At 38.6% G+C, this 23,414-nt stretch overlaps 1 protein-coding gene across 5 annotated transcripts in view; it reads left to right on the forward strand.

Annotated features, from left to right (window-relative positions):
* The window catches only part of ZNF407 (zinc finger protein 407), a 340,105-nt gene that overhangs the window by 115,140 nt on the left and 201,551 nt on the right, over positions 1-23,414 (forward strand). For all 5 annotated transcript variants that reach the window (XM_083821922.1, XM_083821923.1, XM_083821925.1 and 2 more), the window contains one exon: positions 17,955-18,029. In XM_083821922.1, the coding sequence (XP_083678048.1) occupies positions 17,955-18,029 (75 nt within the window). The remainder of the gene's footprint in view (positions 1-17,954; positions 18,030-23,414) is intronic.

Below are 23,414 nucleotides of genomic sequence, written 5' to 3' on the forward strand. Positions count from 1 at the left end.
GATACAAATCCTGTCACCTCCAGACTGTCTGTTCACATGCAGCTCGTCTTGATACTGACCACAGGTTGTTACTGTCTGATGATTTTCTGATAGCTTCTGTTTAAAAAGTTTGCTTTTCCTACCCCAGTAAAAGTCACCGTCAGAAATGGCACTGATGTTTGTTGTCACATAAGAAAAAATCACGATTGAAAGGTCATGGAAAATGAACTTTAAATAATAGCTACTAAAATGAAAATTGGTGGAAGATAGAGGGATATTAAGAATTACAGACCAGTGAACTGTAAGCGCTGCATAAATTGAAGTTATATTTTAGAATATAACTCTAAAACACGGTTATAATGCCACAGCAACACAGTGTTGCAAAGGAAAAATATTTCCAAACACTTATACATGTATACAGGCTACTTCATGCAACATAGTGAAGAAAATCATGGCTGGTTTGGATGTCCATGCATCCTTAAAAAATTCCATTACAACAGGTGAATATATACCCAGCTAGTTGTGGCTTTAGAGGTAGAGTTTTGCTATGGATTAGAAATTGATAAAACAGAAACTTCTTAAATGGATTAACTGCACCATATCACAAAGACTGCAATAGGCATACCATGGCTGATGCAGTATTGTTTTTTTAAAAAAAAACAACAACAAACAAACAAAAAACCAACCAGCACACCTCAGATATTATTATTAAATTACCATCACCATTGTGAGGTCATTCTGGTGAAACCATAGATCTGTCCACTGAGACAGTTTTTCCATTTTAAAATATTTTACCCTGCAGTGGTCAAGCTGCATCTTTGATACTTCATTTTGAAGGGCAGAAAATGAGGCCTACAAATCACACATTTAACAGATATATCAGCTAGTCAAAGGAAGGGAATTCCTTTTTTTTTTTTTTTTAATAAAAGCAATTTTCCCTTCTGAGGTTGGACTCTCCAAAGGATATGATCAATAGGTCACTGTGCTCAAGAAGTTCTCTTGTTGAACTGATCGTGGAGAAGATAAGCTCTTGTTGAAATTGTTTTGGTAGAGAAATGGGTTTCATTTGTATTTAACAGGAATTTTTATACATTTCTGGGCCTCGTTATTCTGGTTTCTGTGTGTCCTCCAGTTCTCCTGAATACTTTTCAGGACTGTACAGATGATCAGGAGATGCTCAGCCTCTAGCAGAATGAAAACTTTTTTTTTTTTTTTTTTTTTTTCTCCCTGGCTCTCTAACTACAGGTTAGAGTGATTATAAAGACAAGCTTGCATAAGTAAATTCTCTGAAATGTAGGACAATATCTGTGCTCTGCAACAATTTTAAGGTTCCACCTGTCTTAGGGACCTGGACCTTATTATGTAAAGCGTGGAGCATCCACAGCACTGTCCCTCATCAGGAGGAGCTAAACTGTATGATACCACATTAGAGATGTTCAGCTCTGCCTTGGTCAGTAGCCTAAATATTATTTCAAAACCTGTATTTACGAGAAATTTCAAAACATTTCAGTAACATTCAAACTGAAAAATGCAACAGGCTTGTGAACTGGTATTTATTGGGAATCATGTTGTCTGTACAAAAAAGACAGATGCTTTTTTTTTAGGTGGAATTTTTAAATGAAACTAAATGAAGTTTAATGGCTTATAACATTGCATGAATTTGTCAAAACTGATCAGCTGGATTGCTACACAATGAATACTGAAAATGTTCTGGTTTTAGGCTTATAATAGCCTACAGCCATTCAAAAGTCAAAATGTTATTTGATGATTTCAGAATGTTAATGAAATTATTATTAATAGCACATATATTAATCTTAATGATATATGTAAATATGCGCAAATGTAAAGCTCTGTTGTCACCAGAAGGATTTTTCTACTGCAGAAAGTAAACCTGGGGTAAAATTCCAGTGATCAAGCATAGAGCAGTCTGTACTAAGTATCTCAATAAGAAATTTTCTGATGAAGTTTAATAACGCACACAGGCACATGAGATTTGGGGTGTTTGCTAGTATAACCATTTCTGAAAAGGAGAGGACGATCACATTTGCTTTTAAATTAGCAGGAGATAGTAACAGACTGCCCTGTGCAAGTAAAACAACGTAAAAGGCTTTGCTTTGTTGTTCTCTTGGCTTGATATATTATCATATCTAATAAATGTATGTGCGTTGTTTTTTATTTTGTTGGTTTTTTTTTTTTTGGGGGGGGGAGGAAGAGGGGCTAGCATATATCATTCTCCACCGGGGATTCATTTGGGTAGTAATTTGATTTAACCGGCTTGATTTTTGTTTCTCTGCTTTCTGTTCTTTAAGTTAAAATGGTCCTTCTGTTGTAAAATGCATGTAATTATTTTTTCCATATTTGGTGGTGTTAATCAAGCTGTAATATGGTTTTCATGGTCGCTGTCTTTAATGCCAGGATGTGTTTTTTAGGAAGTCAGCGGGTTTACATCTAGGGAATGTAGCAATTTCTTATCTGTACTTATATATAATAAGCAGCATGATATGTTTTTTATTTTCATATCCGTCTTTGAAAAGCTAGATTTTGCTCGTGTGACATGATCTCTGTATTGCAATGTGAAAAAGAAAGAGGGAACTTTATTATAGAGGAGAATTTCATGGCATTTTACCTGTTGAGGGCCCTGTAGAGCCAGAAGTGCAGTACAGTGACTTGACTAAGTGACAGACAGAAGCAGCCGTAGTGTCACTGTGTATTATCACCTCATGCTAGCTGGAAGCACTCCCTGAAGCCGATCTAGGTTGTATAGTCCTAGATGAGGTCTTCATGGGTGCTGACCATAAAAAGTTCATCAAAGTAATGAGGCGAGGCGAGAGCTTGGCGCTCATGGGCAGAGCTCAGCACCAAGGAGTGTGAACCGGCTCCAGCTGTGACAATAAAACAGCAGGTGGCTGCTGTCATTAGGGGTGGCAGATGAGGCAGGGGACTAACATTCAGCCCACAAAACTCTCATTTGTTAGCCATCGCCACTGTACCATGCAAAATAGCTTCCATCTCAGTCAATTTTACTTTGCAAAATATTACACAGTCGCCATAAGAAAATTAGAGCCTTGGGTTTACAGGTTCCTTGGATCTTATTATCAGAAAACTCTGCGCTGTCAGCTTAGGTGGAAAATTGGACTTTTTTTTTTCACCGAACAGTTAGAGGATCTTTACAGTAATTTTATAATATGGCATTTTCACCCAGGCATGTGTTTATTGGTTAATATTTTGGACTGTTTTGTTCGTAACTCTTTATAAAATGGATTCCATCCATCCATTCAGCTACGTGTTGCACATAGCATCGCCTGCTCTTCAGTGCTCTAAAAGTTGTGTGCTGATCAAACAAATCGTGTGTCCGGGTCTGCCCAGGTGTAGACATTTGTGCCATAGGTTGTGGTTTTGGTGGTTCTGCTAATCTGAGAAAATTTAAAGAAGCATAACCCTTTGGTTTGTCTTTGTTTATTTCTGTTTAAAACAAATGAGAAAGCGTTCTGTATGTACTTCATCTCTGCAGAGAATACTTTATACTGCCTAAAACTTGAGGCCTTCCTTGGCCGAAAACCATCTGGTATGGAGCTGTGATTTCCACAGGGACACCTCTGCCCTTCTGGTGGGCGGGCTGCGGCAAGTCCTGTGATGCGTGGGTCTTACAGGTGGTACGGTGAGGAGCTGCTTTTGCTCCAAAATGAGAGCCCTTTTGCTTGCATAAAGTGACACAGCTGAGCAAAGGGTCGCATGCAGGGGGTTAAATGCCCTCGTCCCATGGCTGTGTGTGACCTCTGGTGCTTTCAGGTGGTCATTTGGACAAGTAAGCGTTGTTGTGTACAGGTGCCTCAGCTGTGAACATATTTTTAAAATTTCTGTGCTCTAATAGGAATACAGAATAGACCTGTAGGATCGTGTGACATTTTTCATGATTTTTTAAGTCATCAAAAGTTTCTTTATGGTCTGTGCTGCGTGTTGGTATGCTTCATCCATGACAAAACTGCAGCTCACTGCTGTAAAAACAAAACCCAACCAAACAAAAAAACTGTTATCCAACCTGTAATACTTTACAGAGGTTGGTGTAAGTTACTTGATTATATGGTTGGAATTCCTTGAAATCAAAGCAAAATAGCTTACAAGAACTGATTACTTACTTGCTAGTTAGTTATGTTTTAGTTTGATTTTTTCTACCCCTGGAAAAGTTGGCTGATACTGCTTTTAGAGAGCAGAATTGCATTGAAATAGGAGGAAGAAATTTAGACAAAAAAGGTAGAGGGGATCCTGTCATCTGCGAGCCACTGACATCTTCAATCAAATGAGGAGAGATGTGGTCCATCCCTTCAAACATCGCCTCAAATTCTTAGCTCATGTAAGACCAGTCAGAATTCTGTCATGTCTGGCAATTTGTTAAAAACATACAGTTCTGTCTTCTGTTTGTCTGAATGGTCCAGTGAAGACAGAGTCAGAGCATGACGAAAGCATCTGATTGCCCAGCAGCTTAGGTCTGGTTTGCCTACTAGCTCAAAAATGAGGCCGAAAAGGTAGGCATTGCTCAAGTGCCTAAAATGTGCCAAATTCATGTTATAAAGGGCTAAAAAATCAGGACTATACAGCCCAGGTTTTGCTCATATCTTCCTATGTACGTGATGGATTCTAAGGGTGACTTTAACGATGTAAATTTCATGAAAATCAAAATGCGATGCAATACAGAAGGAAATGGAAGAGTGCCACGTGTTGGTACGTGCGCCGTCTTTGCTGCCAAGTTCCCTTCCTACCAAAAACTGGTGGAAAGTGGAGCTGTGGGATCCCATCCTTTCATGCCAGCACTTAAGTCTATGGCTCTGTGGCTGCGACGACAGCAAGGATCAGAAAATGAAGAGCCCTTTAACTGAAGCTTCATTTCAGAAAGACATTGAGGCTGAAAATAATTTTTCTGTTAAAGAGACATGGTTTATGTCTCTTTATGGGGCCAGGTTTTCACTTTGTATATAAAACTGAAGTCTTGTGATTTATTTTTCTAGTTAAATCCCTCAGAATTTTGGTTGGCAAAATGCAGAAAAACCTGAATTCCTCTTATTGCATCTTTTCTAGTAATTTATCAACTCTCTTTTATTTTTTAAATAACATGCTATAACCTTTTGTTTGCAGCAAATCTTATTTCTCCTTCAGGTGGTTGTTCATGTGTGCGCTCAGTAAGTACATATGTAGGCCCTTGAGATCAAAGGAGTTTTTTTCTTAATTCTGTTGGGCACGTATATAGATCCCATCTTTCTCATGCTTGATTAACTCTGACCATTTCTGGACACAAATCTCAACTGCTGGCCGAGACTGGAATATTCTTTGCCAGAGAACATCTTCTGCTGTGTCACAGATATCATCTTTATGACTGTACCGATTTGTCTGATCTATACTCCGTGGTTTTCCTAGACTGATAACAGTCTTCATAGCTAATGCATGCAACATCCATACTGAGCTGCAAGAAAGCTTTTTTTTATCGTGCAAAACATCCTTCCAAATTCAATGTGGTGTCTTATTTTTATTATTATTGTCTTTGTTGCTTCAATAAGAATTATATCTCTGGCGAGTACTCTATTAATCCCAAAGAAAGCCTTCAGCTTTTCCTTAGAATTTGAGAGTTTTAAGCAAGCTCCTGCCTTCAGCCAGCTCTTGCATCACAGTCTCAGAAGAGACAGCTTTAAGCTGCTTACAGAGAAGTAACATTTCTCTCTCAGACCAGGCACAAGGATAGCATGCTCGGCCTCTCTGAAACTTGCGGGCGCCAAAGCCCTCAGCCTCCGAGGTGATGGATGAAGGCCATTTCAGCACTAGTCACCTGGCTTTTGACTTTGTCTGAAGTGAGTACAGCGGATCAAAGGCAAACCTAGGCATCCCCAGACTTTGCACTTGGCAGCTTTAGTGACCAGTAATTCTCCTGCTCAGTCTGTGGCTGAGGTGGTGAGAGGCGTTACCGCTTGCTCGTGGGAGAAGTGGAGTAACAGCACCGTGAGCACCCGGAGTTCTCATCTGGATAGACTTACGTGCTGCTCTTAACAACACCTCCCCATGTTCAGTGCCATAACGTGAGAGAGTTTGGTAGCCTGTAGTGCTTGTAGAGTACATAAGAGTCTTTCTGGTCTGCGTATCATGGTTTCCTCTAAGAGTCACTGTTGCTTTCTTCAGCCAGCCTCCTCCCGTTTCAGTGGCAGGAGGAAGAGGTTGTTACAACTCTTGGCTTTTGGGGGATTGGGGCTGGCTGTGAAGGGAGTATTTGGAGAGAATGAGACTCCAGCTGAGATTGAAAACTCCAGAACAAGTTTTTATTTATGTTAACTACTAACCAAAGTATTTTTTAACAATGAAAAATCAAGCGTTAATCACATGAAACCATTAAACATAGCAGCCAAGTGTTAGAAGTACAGTATGGTGGATCTTGTGCCAGCGTCCATAGCTCTTGGTCTCCGAGGTAAGGATGGCCAGGTTTGAGAGCCCTTGTACATATTGGGTGTCCTTATTTTTCCTTGTCCTCCAAGCACGTTTGGGTGTACACAAATACCATGTGAGTTTTTTTGTGGATTGAAACCCGTGTGATCCAAAGGCTTTCCTTCTTTTGTCCTAGACTGGAACCAGTGTGTTCTGGTTTGGCCAGGCTGTTGTTACTGGCTCATCCATATAGATGGCACTTCTGATTGTTACAGATTAGGTACTGCTGTCTTTGTTTCACTATTTTTATGCAATTGCAGCTACTATGGTGAGTGTGTATTCTGAAATATTTTGCTTTCTACCTTAAGTCAAACAATCTTGTGGAAGGTCTAGTTGTAAGGCAAAAAGGATGCGTTTTACAACTGGGTATGTTTTACAACTGAATTTAAGTCTCAGGAATAAACAAAACAACCAGGACTTGCTCTTCTATGTCAAGCAAAGACCTAGGGCAAGTTTCTCACTACTGTCACACACCAAGCACGCTGCAGACTCTTAGTTCCAGCCACCATCTATCACCAGCAGCGTTTTCAAATTGCGGGTAAATTGTCAATAAAAATTGTGTATGACTTCTGATTGTGTGTGACTTCTGAGCAGTTCAGTCATCAGACAGTGACCAATTTATTCATCTCATTCCTTTCTTTGTACCCTGCAACTTTGCAAAAGACCACAGGCACTGTATCTCCTGAACTGATTGAGTTATGTATGGTGGCACTGCTACTGCAGGCCCTACATGTTTGCCAGCCCGCAATCAACTATCTTTAGATATGTTTTGATTTCCTTTAAAGACAGGCAAGAGCCTTGTCTTTCGGATTTCACTGTTAAGATAGCTGTTCCCATAGAAGCTCTGCTCAAACCTGGTAACTCAGTCTGCAGTGCAATTTCTAAACAGCTAAAAAGAAGGTACGGCATCTAAAGTGACGTTTTGTTCAGGAAGAGCAAAACATTACAATTAAGTATATTTGTTTGGTTTTATCCTTTTTAAGTAGAAACTCATTGAAACATCTGTATTATGAGATATTCATGGAGGTCAGTTGTTGCGCTTGCAACCTGTGCAGTCTTTGCTCCTAAAAATTGCTGGGCAGCTCTGTAGAAACGGATGGCAGAAGGTCAGATATTTCCAGAACAACTCCTAGGACACTGAGAGTTGTAGTTCCCCTGGCTTTCCCAAAAGCTTGAAAGCACTTGGAAGAATTTCCAAGTTCAAGCATTAGTCTGTTCATCCTACCATGTGCGTATATGTACTGACCGGCTCAGGTTTCCCTTCTCACACTCACCTTTTCATGAGCATGAGCCCTGCATATGCTGCCAGTGCCCTTCTCAATGCTGAGCGATACGACCGAGTTTCTTGAAGCCAAGTCCCTCAACATCCAGGCAGAACTAACGATGCTTTTGTAGCATAATCTGAGGCACTGAGGGTTGAAATGAGCAGCACGTGGCAGGTATTCCTGGCTCTGCCCAGTGCTGCTGAGCAGCAACCCAGCATCTGGTGGTTGGCTCTCTCATGCAGGACATCCCCGGGTTACTCCTGCCAGTCTCTGAAAATCAATTGCAAAGAGAAGCAACTTCTGTGGCTGCATACATCTACTGTTTTCGTGGTGACAAAATTTGGAAATCGCAGTGCTATTAAGAGAGAGAACTAATTTCATAGCCTGCACTGTCTTTCCTAGACATTTCTCCTACTGAGAATGTAGATTGCTGGGGATATAAAGACTGAAGACCTGTCCATGCAGTAGAGTATTGGGATTTTATTGATGCTCCTCCAGACTCCCTTGCTATTAGTGCCCATGTACTAGCAGAATCCAGATGAACTGCTTGAAACCAATCTGTCTGCACCTTGCTATCTAGATGTGTCTGTGCCAGCCTGTCTTTTGCATGGCAATAGGTACATGTCTAACATAAGACCACGAACGTGGTGCATGCAAATCTTACTTTAGAGTGTTTATCCATCCACCCATCGCTCAACATACTCTGCAGATACTCAGATGCAGGTGCCTATTACTGCTTCAAAAGACACTGGACAATGTGCCTGGAGATACAGCCTCTCACTGATTTCAGTCATCCAAACGATGGTGAGACATGTGCCTTGCATCAGCTGGGGATGTCACTCTGATGATCTGAGAGCACCATGTTCACGGTCCTTTGAAAAACGCAATGTACCCATCAGTGTCCTGAAATCAAGGAGAGAAGACACTTTAGGGCTGACGCTTGCAGATAGTGACAGGCAATATCCTTTCCATTCTTTGTCCTGAAGCAGATTAGTGTGACATCTCTTTCCAGACGCAAGGTGGGGATAGGCGGAACTGATGCCTCCTGCACCAAGTTGTAGCTGTGCCGATAGGCGAAGTCCTGAACATGCTGGGAAATGGGTCATGGGTAAGGAGACAGAACGATGTCTGAAAGGAGGGTAGGAATGGGAAAGGGAGGGAGCAGTTATGGGAATGCTGGATGTACATACTGTGAGAAAAGAGAGGAAACAAGCAATTTCTTGGTGGCGAAATTGGTAGGTGCCCTTTTATATGTAGCTGAAAACCTTGATTTATGTCGATAGAGTTCCTAGAGCCTTATTTAGCATAACAAGGATGTCCTCTGGTATTGTCATGTTTCCGGATGTCGATGGTAATCTGTTTTAGATGCAAGGCAGTGTAAACACTAAGCCTAAGGTGGCATTTCAGAAGTTAGAGAGCCTGTGTGCTGGTAGGCTGAGAGGCTGGTAGCGGTACTGCAGAAAGCATTGTGATTCCTTTTTTTTTTTTTTTTTGTCTTTTTTTTTTCATACTTTGTGCAGCTGTTAGATTATGAAACACCTGTTAGAGGTGACAGTTACAGATGTTTGATAACCAATGAAAATTAATAGAACATGTGATTCTTTTAGCTTAGAAGTGATTTGGTAAGGTGTGTTTAGAAATGTAATTACACAGTGCTGCTGTCTACCATTATCACTTAACATTCATTAACTCCTCTGAATATTGAAACAAACATTTCTTGTAGCGGTACTAATTTTCTCATGTATTTGTAAGGTGATTTCCTGACAGAGTGAACACCTTCTGACTTCAAAGTTTTTGCCACTGTTCAGCTATTTTTAGTCTGCTCATTAAGCAAACAAAATATGTAGAGAGCCGTTTGTTTACTCCCTGTTATCAGTTTACAAATATACTGTACAAGCAATCTCTTATTTATTTCAGTTTTTACTACCCAATCTTCAATTTGACTTCATAACAGAATTGTGGACATTTAGACGGATGGTAGCTCAGTTCAACTTCAGAAGGAAAGTTCAGGTTTCAAACAAAAATTTTATTACATTTTATTATGCTTGAGAAGAATACCCAGTTGCACATTGTTCGAGAAGATTGTTATTTTTAGTAATGGTGCATGAACAACTTCAGCCTCATTACTAAACATAGGTGTTTGGGGAAAATTAAAAGAGGTATGCATTTCCTAAAATTGATTGCTTTTTTTTTTTTCCTTTGTCTGACCCGTTTCACTGGTCATTAATTTTTAGTTTATTCATAGATGATATTTTGCTGTGAATTTTAGATCCTTCCAAATTCTGTATAGGAATTCTGTACAGGAGTGGGGCAACAGGACGTGACCACTTGAAGGCTCTCTTTTGTTTATTTGAGATAGCGTAGGTACTGGAAGGAAAGATATGCTTCTTGTTTTTAGAGAAATCCTGTAGTAAATTACTTTAAGCTGACTAGTATTTGCCTCAGCTTGCATGTTTTTGAGGCTAGAGACAGCAGATGTGATCTTCTGATGGTGCTTGATTGTGGTCTTGTGAAGTGGATAATGCTTTGGGCCCTGTTCTGTCACTTTTTATGCATGCACATCTGAAACTGTATTGAGGGTGTTTCGAATGATCCAAGGCATATTGTTTTTATATATAAGATCAAGCAGCATCATTTATTGAAGTATTTGTCCATGCAGTAGTGCTTAACCATACAGACCAGTTTGTGCACTTTGAGCCATGTGGTGAGATTCTTTTGAAACATCTAAGCCCCATTTCAGCAACGAGTTATACCCTAAGCAGTGCAGTGGCTTTCTGCCTCCTTTAATAAGGCAAAGTGTGTGGTTCCTGAAAACCATTCTCAGTGCACAGAAGCTGTACTGAATGTCATGTACAGAAGATGTACAGCTGTACGCTGTGCGTCTGGATTTGGGTCATTCATTCATCTTCAATCAAAGGGTGCTTTTCGTGTTGAAAATAATAATAATAATAATAATAATAATATAAAGTTAAGAATGAATCAATAGCTAACTTACAGGAAACCTTTCTGTTTTAGTTGCAAAATAAGTGACTTCAGGTGAGGCACATAATTGGTGAACAAGTGAGCTCCCTGAAGAGAGAGGTAGATACTACCAATGTTCTCCTCGTTTGGCCTCTGTCCTAGCAATGGCAGACTAATTTCTGTCCTCGATGGTTTGTACTAAATACATCTTTTAAAGGAGGGGAAGTGAGAGGACTATGCGACTTTGATCTTTCCAGGTCAATTTGAGAGCAGCAGGAGAGGATGTTTTCTGTTTTGTTCAGTTTTGTTTTCTCTTCTTTTGTGCCCAGCTCTTTTATGCCAGAATACATAAAAGCAGATAATTGTGCTCGTTGCTACTACTTTATGGCCACGAGACTAATAATTCTTTTGCATCTTGAGGGACACGTATTGGTGGCAGAAAGCAACAAGAATATGTTGAGGGATTTCTCTCTCTTCTGGATGATAGATGCAGGAATATGCAGGAACAACACAGCCGATTGATTGATAGTGCGCAACTCATCCATAATGATCTGTCTGATATAGCAGTAAATTATTCTTGAGATTGATGCAGGTCATTGAACAGCACATTGACAATCCTGTTGTCTGTCAGCCTATTCAAAGCGAGTCAGGAACAGTAGCTGCTGTGATACTCAAGTCTACCTTGGGTTCAAGCTGTGTACAGGTGTTCTGCTAATACAATAATACAAGTTGGTCTTTTCCCTTTTCTTTACTTTTGTTTGTTTGTTTGTTTTATTAGGCTTCTTGGTTTCATTGCTAGTTCATTCCAAGTAACACAGTAAAATTGATATGAGGTATTTTTAGAAGAGAAGGTTGTAGTCGGTTGCACTGATGATTGCATTGTCCCATAAAATTCGGTTTTGAAAATGCTGGTTTTTGAACTTTGGCAATAAAACATCTCCATGGAAAAGTTAATAAATAATTGAAATGCATACCAGATTGTTGCTTGGAAAAGTGTAAAAATAATAATTGTAATAAAAAAGTTTCAAACTTTAGGCAGAAAGCCTGATAATTCTCGGAAATTTAAAATTTTGGTTTGTCTTTAGGTTCTATGAATTATTGTGGTCCTGCTATAGTGCTCTGGTTCTTGTCTTGTTGGTGAGGGCAAAGTTGTCCTTATTTGTCTCTTCTGATTTCTCTTTTCAAGAGAAAAAGTCTGCATTTTCCTGTCTGCCAAGTCACTTGCACTTGAAGATGGGGAGGAAGGAGGAGGTATGCATGCCAGGTGTATGCGCGTTACTTTTCAGTTCAATCACTAGTGTTAGTGAGGGTGGAGCATAAAATAGCCATATCCTTCTTTAACACATGGGGTCAGCAGGGAGTGTAAGCCAGCACGTCACAGCACTCTCAGCATCGCAGCCTGAGTGATTACACATGACTTGGTAACCTTCTGAAACGCTATTGATTGTTTTAGCTTAAGAAGAATGATCATAATTGCAAGCTGGAAGTGAAAAGACCTGCCTCGTTTGGCTGCTAAATGAGTCAGCTGGAAATCCCAGCTTTCCTGCACGGGGTTCTAGGACTTGACGTCCTGTCACTGAGGGCATGAAATTTTTCAGATATTTGGATGTTTTCCACACTAGACTTTGCCCTGCCAGATATTTAGTCGAACCTGACATCCTGTCACAAAGGGCATGAAGCCTTTCAGACTACTGGATATCTTCCACACCAGACTCAGCCCTGCCAGATACTTTCTTTTAAATTGAGTCCCTTGCGCACGGTCATGCAAGAGAGTTATCAGCACCCCGGTCTGGACCTTTCAGAATCAGCAAACATCCACGAATGATGGACTTGAAGAAATTCCCAGGAATTTAGACTTTTGATGCATGGGAAAAAAAAAAGATTACTTGTTTATAGAAAACCATTGCTTTCTGGGCACTTCCGCCTTTTCCTCTGCATTCTTGTTCCTGAAGCTGACCTGCTGAATGCAAAATCCTGCCAGAGAGATGAGACTCGGCTAGTAACTTTTTATATAAACTAAAGATTTCAAAAACTTAGTTTTAAATTCCTATAGACTGTTAAGTTTTATTTGACCAAATGCTGATTTGAATGCATATGTATTTATATGTAGAGCAGGTACAAATCCGTAACTGCACATACAAGTTTTGTTGACACACTGAAATTCATGTGGGTCACGATATTCCTTGGGAAACTGGACTATTTCTTTCTTTTAGTAATTGATACCCCTGATGGCATGACTCCACGTGAACCACTCATTCAGCTACAAACAATTAAGGCTTATAGTGCATTTCGAGACACTATAAAGAGCAAGGGTACTTCATTCCTGGAATAAGAACCACCTGAGTCTGTGTTATTGTTTACTTGCCTAAACGTACTGTCCTCTTTCTCGACATGATTGATGCAGTTTGCCTCAGATGAAGGGACAGGGACAGGAATTCAAGCGCAGATCATGGAAAACAAAAGCCAGTGCAGACAGAATAATGCATTATTTCTTCATATTTTGTGATGGAGCATAAAAGTTTTAGATATCCTTGTTCTTCTTATTCCTTGAAGCTGTCAGATCTCCCATACGATTTATCGAGAATGGAAAACCATCCCATCTTTTCTGAGTGCCCCAAACCTATGAGAAGACTGAGATAAAAGATCTAAATACTAATAATTTGATAATAATAACATTCTGTTTTACTTCAGAAAATAATAAGAAAAAGACTTTCAAGGAGCTTTCTAAAGCATCTTGTATACGTGGGGCCTGTACGCTTCATGCAGTAGCTTACCTGTATTCTCAGAGTTAAACTCAGATATAAAGAGGTTCTGGACAGTTTAAAGGAGATGTAAAGGATATTGAGAATATGAATAAAGGATAGATATTCATTGTTGTTCTCCTGGACTTCTCTGCCATCACTGAACACTGCTGTCTGTAAGATAAATTCTCCGAGAGCAGTTGCCGAGAGCTGTGTATCCATCGCGAAGTGATTTAAAATCGCTCTTCAACCGCTGGGTACCTCATTTGTAGAGTCCCACAAAAATAAATTGTGGTGCTGGTCCTCTTCCGCAGGTGGGTTATGAGACGGCTGGCCTGTTGGCACGGCTCCAAGTGACTTTTTGGTGGAGGTAAGATGTGATGTAGCTCCTTCCTTGGAACAAGGCCAAGGCTGAGCGGTAGGCGCTCAGGAAATACGGGACCATCACAGATTTCGTGACGTTACGGCCCAGAATGCTTGTTTGGGTTTGCGTTTGTTTTCTTTAACGTGGCTTTCCACTAACAGAGCAATACATGTATTAAAAAGAAAAAAGCTTTTATAGATTCAAAACATATTAAAACCTAGCATCTTTTGCCCTCTCAAAATAAGACACTTCACAGAGCACAATTCTCTCCCTGCGGAGAATATGAGAGAACAGACAATACATGACAGATTATTCATTTTCCTTGGGTACTGTGATGATAAACATTGCACGTGCTGAAGAACTTGTATTACACTAGAATGAAAAGTGGAAGTCAAGATTGTCCAACATGTTTCTTTATTCTCAGAATTAGAATTCCCTTTGTTTCTTTTGTACATTAAAATATGCTTTTATAACTGAAGACAAGTCTTTGGAGGCTCCTAAATCAGTTACAGACTTTCTCAGAGTGAGTCCAAGAGCTGTTTAAAGGCTGCCATGGAATATGAGTGGACACGTTCCTGCAAAGCCACAACTCTTCTAAACTGAAAACAGAATATTCTTCAAACTTATTTTGGGAAAGGTGCTTGTATATTTATGATTGAAAATTAATTTTAGTTGTAGTTCATGTGTAAAAAACTGTCCGTAGGGAGTGTGGATACTGTTGTAAAGCTCTTTTGTCATTTTTCAACTTGGTTTTAATTTAACCTGAATTTTGAACATTGAGCACATATTCTGGGGGATTTTGCTAGTTTGGAGCCAGAGTAGTTGAAAATCACTAAGAATTTTTTTTTTAAAAAAAGACACAAAACAAACAATAACAAAACCACAGATGACAACAACAATACAACCCCCAGAATGCCACTGCAAGCAAATAAAATCCTGCATACTCATCTTTTCCAGAGCCGGAAGACAATTCTAGGAGCAGTCTTCCTACTGAATAGGGAGAGCTCTTGCTGGCCATGACTTGGGTGTACAGGATGGACATTTCTGCCCTAAGACCCCTGGGAGAGCAGCTGGCAGTGACTGCTCATCTTCGTGTGGGTTGTGGATGAGTATGTCTAGATCGGATTTTGTAAAAATGATTTCAGGCCTATAGTATGGCCTGGTTTGCTGCTGGCTTGTACTGGAAACAATAGGAGAATGGCTACTACAGATTTTTCCTACTCCCTCTTGCTGCATTTCTGAAACCAGTTAATTTCTAGCATTTGAACGTTTTTGTTTCCACTAGAATTAAAAAAAAAAAAAAAGATGAAATTCAGGGAAACCCGAACTGGTGGTTACTGCAGTTTGTGGAAGGATTCTCCCTGATTTTAAGATATATTACAGCAACGTATATCTAACGCATTTACTCCTTGTGTCCTTAATGGTGCCAGACAGACTTCCTTTAAGATTCATTTCAAAAGACCAGGGCTAAGTCGTGTCTAACTATCCAATTCTGGTAGTATCTTAGGGATAACTGATGTACCTCCGTGGAGGTAAGTTAGTTGGTGGTGGAGAGAAAAACAACATTTTTTTGATTCCTAAATCAGTAATTGGTGGGAAACCAAATTGCTGAATGTACTGAAAACACTTTCTGAGGTTGTTTTTTAAAGCCAGCAAGCACTTGATACCACCTCTCCCTTAAAATCACCTGTAGGGGTTGGTAAGCATAAACAAATGGTTTCCACACCTGTCTTGTTATCATGTTGTCCTCAAATCCAGCATCCCAATCAAGGTATTTAGACTTTGCTTTTATTTTAAGGAAAAATATCTTTTCTCTGATGTAAGGGCTGTCTCTGTTGCTTGGTAAAAATATTTGCATTTCATTCTTAATTTCTTATGAAAATAGCAACTTTGGTTTTATTTTCAAGGCCTGCTTCTGCTAGGTGGGGGCCTGTTCCTGAGCTGTGCTGAGCACTCGAAGCTTGCACAAAGTCACGCTGCGCTCTTCAGTATGAAGTCTTCAAGCATTGCATTAAAAAGCTTAAACTGCTAGTAGGCGCTGAGACTTTTATTGAGTCAGTCTTCATTTTATTTGTGCTGTATAACAGCAGCAAAATGGTTCCTCAGAACCAAGGTGCAAAAGATGGGAAGCAGCTAATGGGAGATTAATTGCTTCAAATTATTAACAAGGCCTTTGTCTTTGATTTTACAGGAAGGTAGTTCTATCTGTACCCCCTATAGATGCACTGTAAAGAAATGTTTGGCTTTTGTTTGGGAGCTTCAAGTATACAGGCTCTAAAAAAAAAATACTCTTCTGTAGAAGCGTCCCTAGAAATACGCGTAGTTGGTTGGGACCTTTGCCTTCCATGTGGTGTAAGGACACTTTGCCATGTAAACCTCCATGTGCCTTTACAATTTCGATTTCACATTATCCTTTCATGGTAATATTTTTCTTTTTCTTTTAGAGAAGGGTTGGTTTGTAGCAAAAAGTAGAAATATTACTGAATTAAGATCAGTTAGGTACATTTCACAGCTGTGAAGAAGTGGCTATGGTTTCTGCCGAAAAGCAAGAGAGCAGTATGTTTTGAATGCCTTGTGCTGTTATCAGAACACATGATTTTATTTTGTTACAATTATTTTCCCTACGTACAGTAATTCCAATGACACTTGAATAGTAATGATGGTGGCAGTGTGATAGATTATCCACAGATGTAATGATTGGGTTGCTAGATTTGTAAATTGTGTAGGGGAAAGTATTTAAGGTATTTCTCATATCTTTTTGTAAAAATAATGAAGTCACTATCATTTAAATAAGAAAAAATTATATTCTTTTACCCTAAAGGATGCACAAGAGAGATTCTCTGTAATAATGTGAAAGTGCCCAAAGTAGATCAGACATGGAGAAACTACATTATCATATTTGTAAAGGAAAAGTACTCTTTCTTGGCTTTTGTGGCTCATACATGCCATAATGCTACAGTGTTTTTTACAGTCCTTCCATTGTCCATTACTGCAAACACGTCCAGATGAATTCAGCATTTAATGTTAAAAATCTTATAACATGCCAGTTTGATTTGTAGCCCTTCATATCATGGAATGCTAATTAAAATCATATTTTTGCATATGTCATGCCTTTCATGTACATATGCAAATAGAGTCTATTGCCTTTCAGCTATTAGTAATTAACTTTATGAAGGACAGCTGTAATACATAATTAACAAAAATGTTTGCAAGCCCTTTTCACACTGAAAGTTACGGCGGTACGATTTTTGCTTATCAAGAGAAGCATTTTAGTTTGAAGCTTCAGTCTGATATCTAAATTGTTTGAAGCAGTCACATGACATAATTAAACTGATGTTCAGGTCTTATCAGCAGCAGAATGGCACTCCATAGGTTCCCGTCTGTTTCATTACATATATCACCAAAATTAAATTAAATTATCTGTGTTTTGTTTGGTGCAAACGTAATGGCAGGTAGTGTAAACGTTGCTGCTGTTGTTGATGCCTTGAACAATGTCTTGCCAGTTTGAAGACATATTCCCACTCCAAATGTAGTCACAAATGTGTGCTTCACCTTTTCCCCTCCCTCTTTCACAAGGCTATAAAATAACTAAGGCTATTAATTTGTTTCCATGTATATCTCTTTAAATAATTAATACAATGGAGTTTGACCAGACATAAGCAGTGATTAAAGCATCTGATCTTGCTGTATTTTTTTATTACTCTCATTAAAAAAATGGAACTACTTATATGAAGAAAGGTTGTAGGATGGGCCCGTTAAGCTTAAATAAATTCAAAGGTGTAGCTGAAACTGTATTAGTTTTTAACATGAGAAAATGCATATTTAGGCAAAAAAGACTGTATTCTCACTATATTATATAAGGTGTTCTAATGTGCAAAGAGAAGCAGAAACAGTTTTTCTAATTTTTGACCGATGATGTATGGTTATGATTGCTTATTTGGAAGAGAAATACCCAAGTGACTACAACCTGAAGAAAAAGTGTCATCACAGAATGGACTACCAGATATAATTTGTAGTCTAGCATGGTTCGTTTTGTTTGTTTGTTCGTTTGTTTCTTGGTTTTTAATTTTGCAATTAGTAGAATATGCTCAAGTGCATGCTCAAAACAGAAAAAGTCAGTTTTAAAAATAAAAGTATTAAAAACACTAATTTTCCTGTTTTTTATGTGTGTTTGTTTGACAGGGTGGCCTTTGTGATGAAGAAGCATTTGAACACTCATTTACTGGGCAAGCATGGAGTTGGCACACCCAAAGAAAGGTAAGCCACTTTAATTTTTTTTCTCATATTACCTCATATCATTCATATAATATGGGCTACCTGGAGTATTTAGTGTACCCAAAATGAAATCACCTGGACTTTTAGCTCAGCTATAACTACAGAGAGAGCTAACATGCTTAAATGCTCTGCTAGCATGGTGCTTATGACATGTTTGGAGGGCTCAATGGAAAACTTGCTGTAGAAAGCAATTCTATGCAAAATTTTGCAACTTTGGGGGCTGGTTTCAGCAGGTGATATTATTTTCTCAAAATTTCTGTAGTTGTATTTCTCTCTTCAAGTACAAAATCAAATATATTTTTTTCCTCTTTCTTGCCTTGCTGCTTTCTAAAATGGCTTTCTGAGATTTATTTGATTACTGAGGTCAAAGTCACAGAGGAATTAAAAGCAGTTTCCTCAGTGTTGGGCAGGAACAGAGATCTGAGGTTTTGACTTTATAAAAAATATTTATTTAATTTTTCAATTATGTACAGTTACTTAGTTGAAAACTTTGTGTGAGAGAGAGAGAGAACAGGTCATTTTTATTCTATGGTTTAAAATGTAACCATTTTTTGCAATCTAAGCTGCACTGTTTGCAGATAAGAAGAGTTTGCCTCAGATGTATTAGCCATATTGTGGTGTAACTATTGGCATTCCATTGAATTTTGGAGGTAATTTGAAACTTGGATGTTTTCTGGATGGCCAAAAGATAGCATATTCCCTCTCCATCTGGGTAAATTGATGTATCCCACCTGCAGGGTTCGTTGCTGGACACTTGATTTTGTTTCAAGTATTACCACCTTGTAACTCATTCTTTCAGTGTAAGATTTTATAAATAAAGCTTATTTCCTGTTTTTAATAGAAAAGAAGGGGAAAATGAATGGTAGCTATGAGTTGTAGGAGACCACAGGAATACTCTTCCTGAGTCATGTTCATTTCCTGTTAAAGACACTGGGGGTGGTAGTTGTTCAGAGTCTTTCCTCACAAGTTCATCACAATTAAATCATGGAGTGACCAAAGAGCAGAGTTTTAAATTAACACTCCATATACACTCCGTTTGACTAAGCGCATGCTTAAGCATTGCTTATATTCTTTATGAGATTGCCTCTCCAAAATGCTTAACCTGAATTTCCGTAACACACAGTTACTTAAAGAGTTTTGAGATATTCTTTTTCATCTAAAATGTAGACGAATGCATCGGAACAAGAGTAACAGTTTCATAAAATCAGTTATCGTATTAAAGTTTATGCTAGTTTTCTGTTGTAGAGCAACACTTGCAAAAAAATAAAAATAAAGTTTTGCTCTGGTGTTTTGTTTGGTACTGGAAACGTTTAGTACCACAGTGTTCTTTTACAAGGGGATATTTACTATGTAATCATCCTAAATACAACATAGAGAGCACTTCCGTTACCCTAGTGAACATGTGCGCAATAAAGGGTACATACAATAGATATCCAAATATAGTGTCTTAGCCAGAGAGGCATATTTTTAGCGATCATCGTCTTGGAATGGATTCCCAAGCAAGCAGGACGCTACAGTCTAAATGGGTAGTTGCTGGCTTCTGTTTGTATATTTCTTCTGAAGGCTGCCTGGCTGTTTCTGTTTTCCCCATTTCTTCCCCTATTCCTCAAAGGCTTTTAGCCTGGCCTGCCAGCGTGGCAGGAGGATGCAGGGGAGGAGGAGAAGAAGAAGGGATCCCCCACCACCACCTCTTCACACAGTGGCAGGTTCGCAGCCCCGGCTGCCCTGGGAGCAAAGAACCGAGCTTTGTCCTGCAGCCTCAGTGCCCCATCCGCAGCTGCACACCCCTGGGCCAGCATAACAAGCGATATTTGAGTGACTCTGTGCTCTCTTCATCTGAAATTTCTTCATCTGTCTTAAGGATGTTTCTTACCTGCAGTACCTTTTTAGCTGGCACTTCAGCTTAACGAAGAGCAACATCAAATGGTAGTGGCAGAGCTACCACAGTATAATTTTCTAGGAACTGTCCCTCACTGGTGATCGTGGACGTTTAAACCACGTGATCGAGTGCAGTAAATACCAAACCACTGTTGCTTTCCTTTCCACCTTTCCCTTCTCATTATGGGAGAGTTTGTTGCCTTTTAATGGCTTTAGGAACCAAAGAAATCCTTCTTCAGCATGTTAAAGCATCACTTTGGGTATAAACATATTCTAAATCAAGTTACCTAGTTTTCTTACCTATTTAAAACATTAATGCCTTGATTATAATTTTGCAAGCTTGCTATATTTTAATTTCTCTAGGACAATATAATCAGTTTATTCTTTATGTTTTGAATTTGATTCTGCTCTCTGATACATTGCATATTATAGCAAATACTAATAGAAGCTAGCTAAATAGGCTGTGACAATTAAATTAATAATGCATTTTATTTGCAAGTGTTTAGTCTTTGTGGTTTGACTGATATATGCAAAGATGGTAATTTATTAAAAGTAAATTCATGTAATTGTACTACAGAGTTTGATGGACCAAAAAAAGTTGTCAGCATGACTATCATCAAAAACAGAAAATTGAAATAAGTTCAAAAGGGTGCTTGAAAAATATTTTTATACACCCTGAGAAATTGATCCCTTTTTAAGAAACTTCTCAGCAAAGAATTTTTGGTGACAAACATTGAGTTCTGAGAGGGGGAGAAAAAAATAGCATTTACATTTAGTGAAGCAGTACTGAACTAGAGTGACTTATTCTGTCTAGCTTTCCATAACCCATAACTATAGCTTTTTTTTTTTTTTTTGTATCCACAAAAGGGAGATGTTATAGAGGCTGTGGCAGTGTTTGCATATGCAGGTATAGAAAACAAGCATAATTCATAATAAGATTGCTACTGAAACATCTTTTGTTTCGAGTTTTTTTTTTTTTTTTTTAAGACAAAATGGATTTAAGGGAGTAAATGTTATGCAGCTGCAAATCACAGAAGCTTAAAAAAATAGCCTTCTTGTGAAATGTCTTCACATTTTAGCCACAAAGAAACCTACTGCCTAGTCCATTATGGTCATTACCATTTAATAGCTAACTGAAAAGTGGAATGTTTTAACACAAAAATTCCTCTAAGGTATTTTTTCCTGTTATTGGAACTGTGATACTGATTTACTGTCAACTTGAATGTGTCTCAAAACTGGCATGTTATCTGCTAAGTCCAAGGCCAGTACATATTTGGTACTTCAGTGTCAGTAATCTTCATGGGACCTATAACTATATCTTATTGGCAGGATAAATCTTTGGCTACACCTTTATTGTGTCTCGGAGACAATGTGGTTGAGGACGAGGTGAATGCATCCATAGTGTTAATGGTGCTGAGTCCTAATTTCTGTTAGAAATTATGTTACTTACCTGTAAACTGAGGCAAAGCAGGAGAAACTGAGATGATTCATCACTAAGTTTAAGATACACAAAAATATGAGCAAGAAAATAAAAATAAATCACTAAGTCACTCATCAGTGAGACAGAATCTAGCTGCTATTAAGGACAACTCTGGATTTAGAATTTTTTCATACAGAAACACATTTATCTTTTATACATTTTTTCAGTAGACCTTTATTATTGTACAGCATGCATTTTACAGTAAAGAAGACTTTGTTAACTAGAATTCTATCTGATATTTCTGTTTAAACTATTTTTATATAAGTATGTAATAGAAAGGCCTTAACTGACAGTTGTTTAATTACCTCATTTTCCCTGTGAATTGTAAATGATGAGTTGCCTCTGAAACAACTCTCTGCATATGAGTAGTTCCATTGAATCAAATAGGATCATTCATATATATATATATATATATAAAGTTTCTTGGATCAAAAGTATGTGTTGAACTGCAATCTGTGTTCCAAGACATTTTCTGCAAAGGTCATTAATAATATGTTTGTTTTTGTAAGGTCATTCTGGCATATTTTCACGTGCTTTAAAAATGGGATACAGTGCTAGCATTTTAAATGTGGGAGAAAAATAACTGATGATAGACAGGGAAATACTTCGATAGGTTTTAGAGAACTAGGGGAAAATTTTGACCAGAAATTGCAGCACACCCTGAGTCCATACTCCTTTTGCCAGAAATTTGCCTGTGTTTTCTAAGATCTAAAGATATCATTGTGGTTAAGCAATGCCATCACTGTTATTACTGGTGGACTTGTATCTGAGATCTCAAAAGTCATTAATAGGATATTTGAAAGCTGCCAGTTTCTACAGGAAATTAAAAGTTACATTCCTTGGTATAAGTGACAGGACTAGCTACAGCTATGATTTTCAATGTACTTGTATAAGACCACATGTATTCTGGAATACCAAATGCTACTAACGTGTGGTATAGCTATCCTGAAACGTATGAGACTGCATGGTATGTCATTAGCAGGCATTATTGAGGTCTGAAAGAAAAGTAGCCAGGAAAAATGAATGGGGATTTGATGTTCTGTAAACTCTTTAGAAAGCTTGCCTCATGCTGTTTTGTAATAAATTGCAATGTCCTGATATTTCCATTTTGGATGTAAAACTAGAAGTGAATGAAGTCTTTCAGCCCAACTCTCTTTTACTTTATTGAACTTCTAATTTTCTCTTGAAATGTGTGCGAGTAGAGAAATTTCTGATAATAACTACTTGATATGCCTATCTTTGGTAATATTACCACGTTAAGTAAAAAGATTGAGATGTGTTACAGCAGATTCGGGGAAAACAGGTGGCAAAATTCATAGAATGCTATGTCATGTATACGCGCGTATATGTATGTAATCATCTTCTAATAACTTGTGTTGTGAAAGAATGAGTTCTTTAATTAACTATCTCACAGACGGATTTGCAGTTAGAGGTGGTGGTGGTGTTGCACACTAATACATAGACAAGAAGCTCCCCATAATCACTGGAAGGTAACTGGAAGGTCTGGCCATCAAGCCTTGTGATCACCTTTTACTGCTTCTTGTTAATAATTTTGAGCTTTCCCACAGAAACCTAACATTACTAGTTTAATTGGATGGGAATGAAAAATATACTTAATTGATCATTTCCTTCAAACGGCTTAAAAAATACCTTGGAGAGTTGCTGTGGAAAAACATCGATAAGGAAGGAAATGTTGCTTTTCCTTCAAGTACTTGCTAGCATGAAGCTTGTGATGAGCAGCAGAGAGCGGACAGGACTCAATGCTTTAGCACCGGTTCTGAGCTAAAATTTTACTCAAGATCTACGTCAAGCTCTCAGTATTTTGGTTACTTACTTAAGCTTTGAAAGCAGTGTTTTGCTGTGGAGCACATCTCCTGGCTGGTGCTGTAGTGTGTCAGAGTGTGAACGTAGGTATGGGCTCCACGTCCGCCGCGTCCTGAGTGCGGTTACCTGCCAGTGGCTGGCACAAGAAGTGTGAGGAAGCCTTCAGGGCTGGCAGCAGCTGATGT

Source organism: Anser anser, assembly GCF_964211835.1.
Source record: "Anser anser genome assembly, chromosome: 2".
NCBI classification, from domain to species: domain Eukaryota; kingdom Metazoa; phylum Chordata; class Aves; order Anseriformes; family Anatidae; genus Anser; species Anser anser.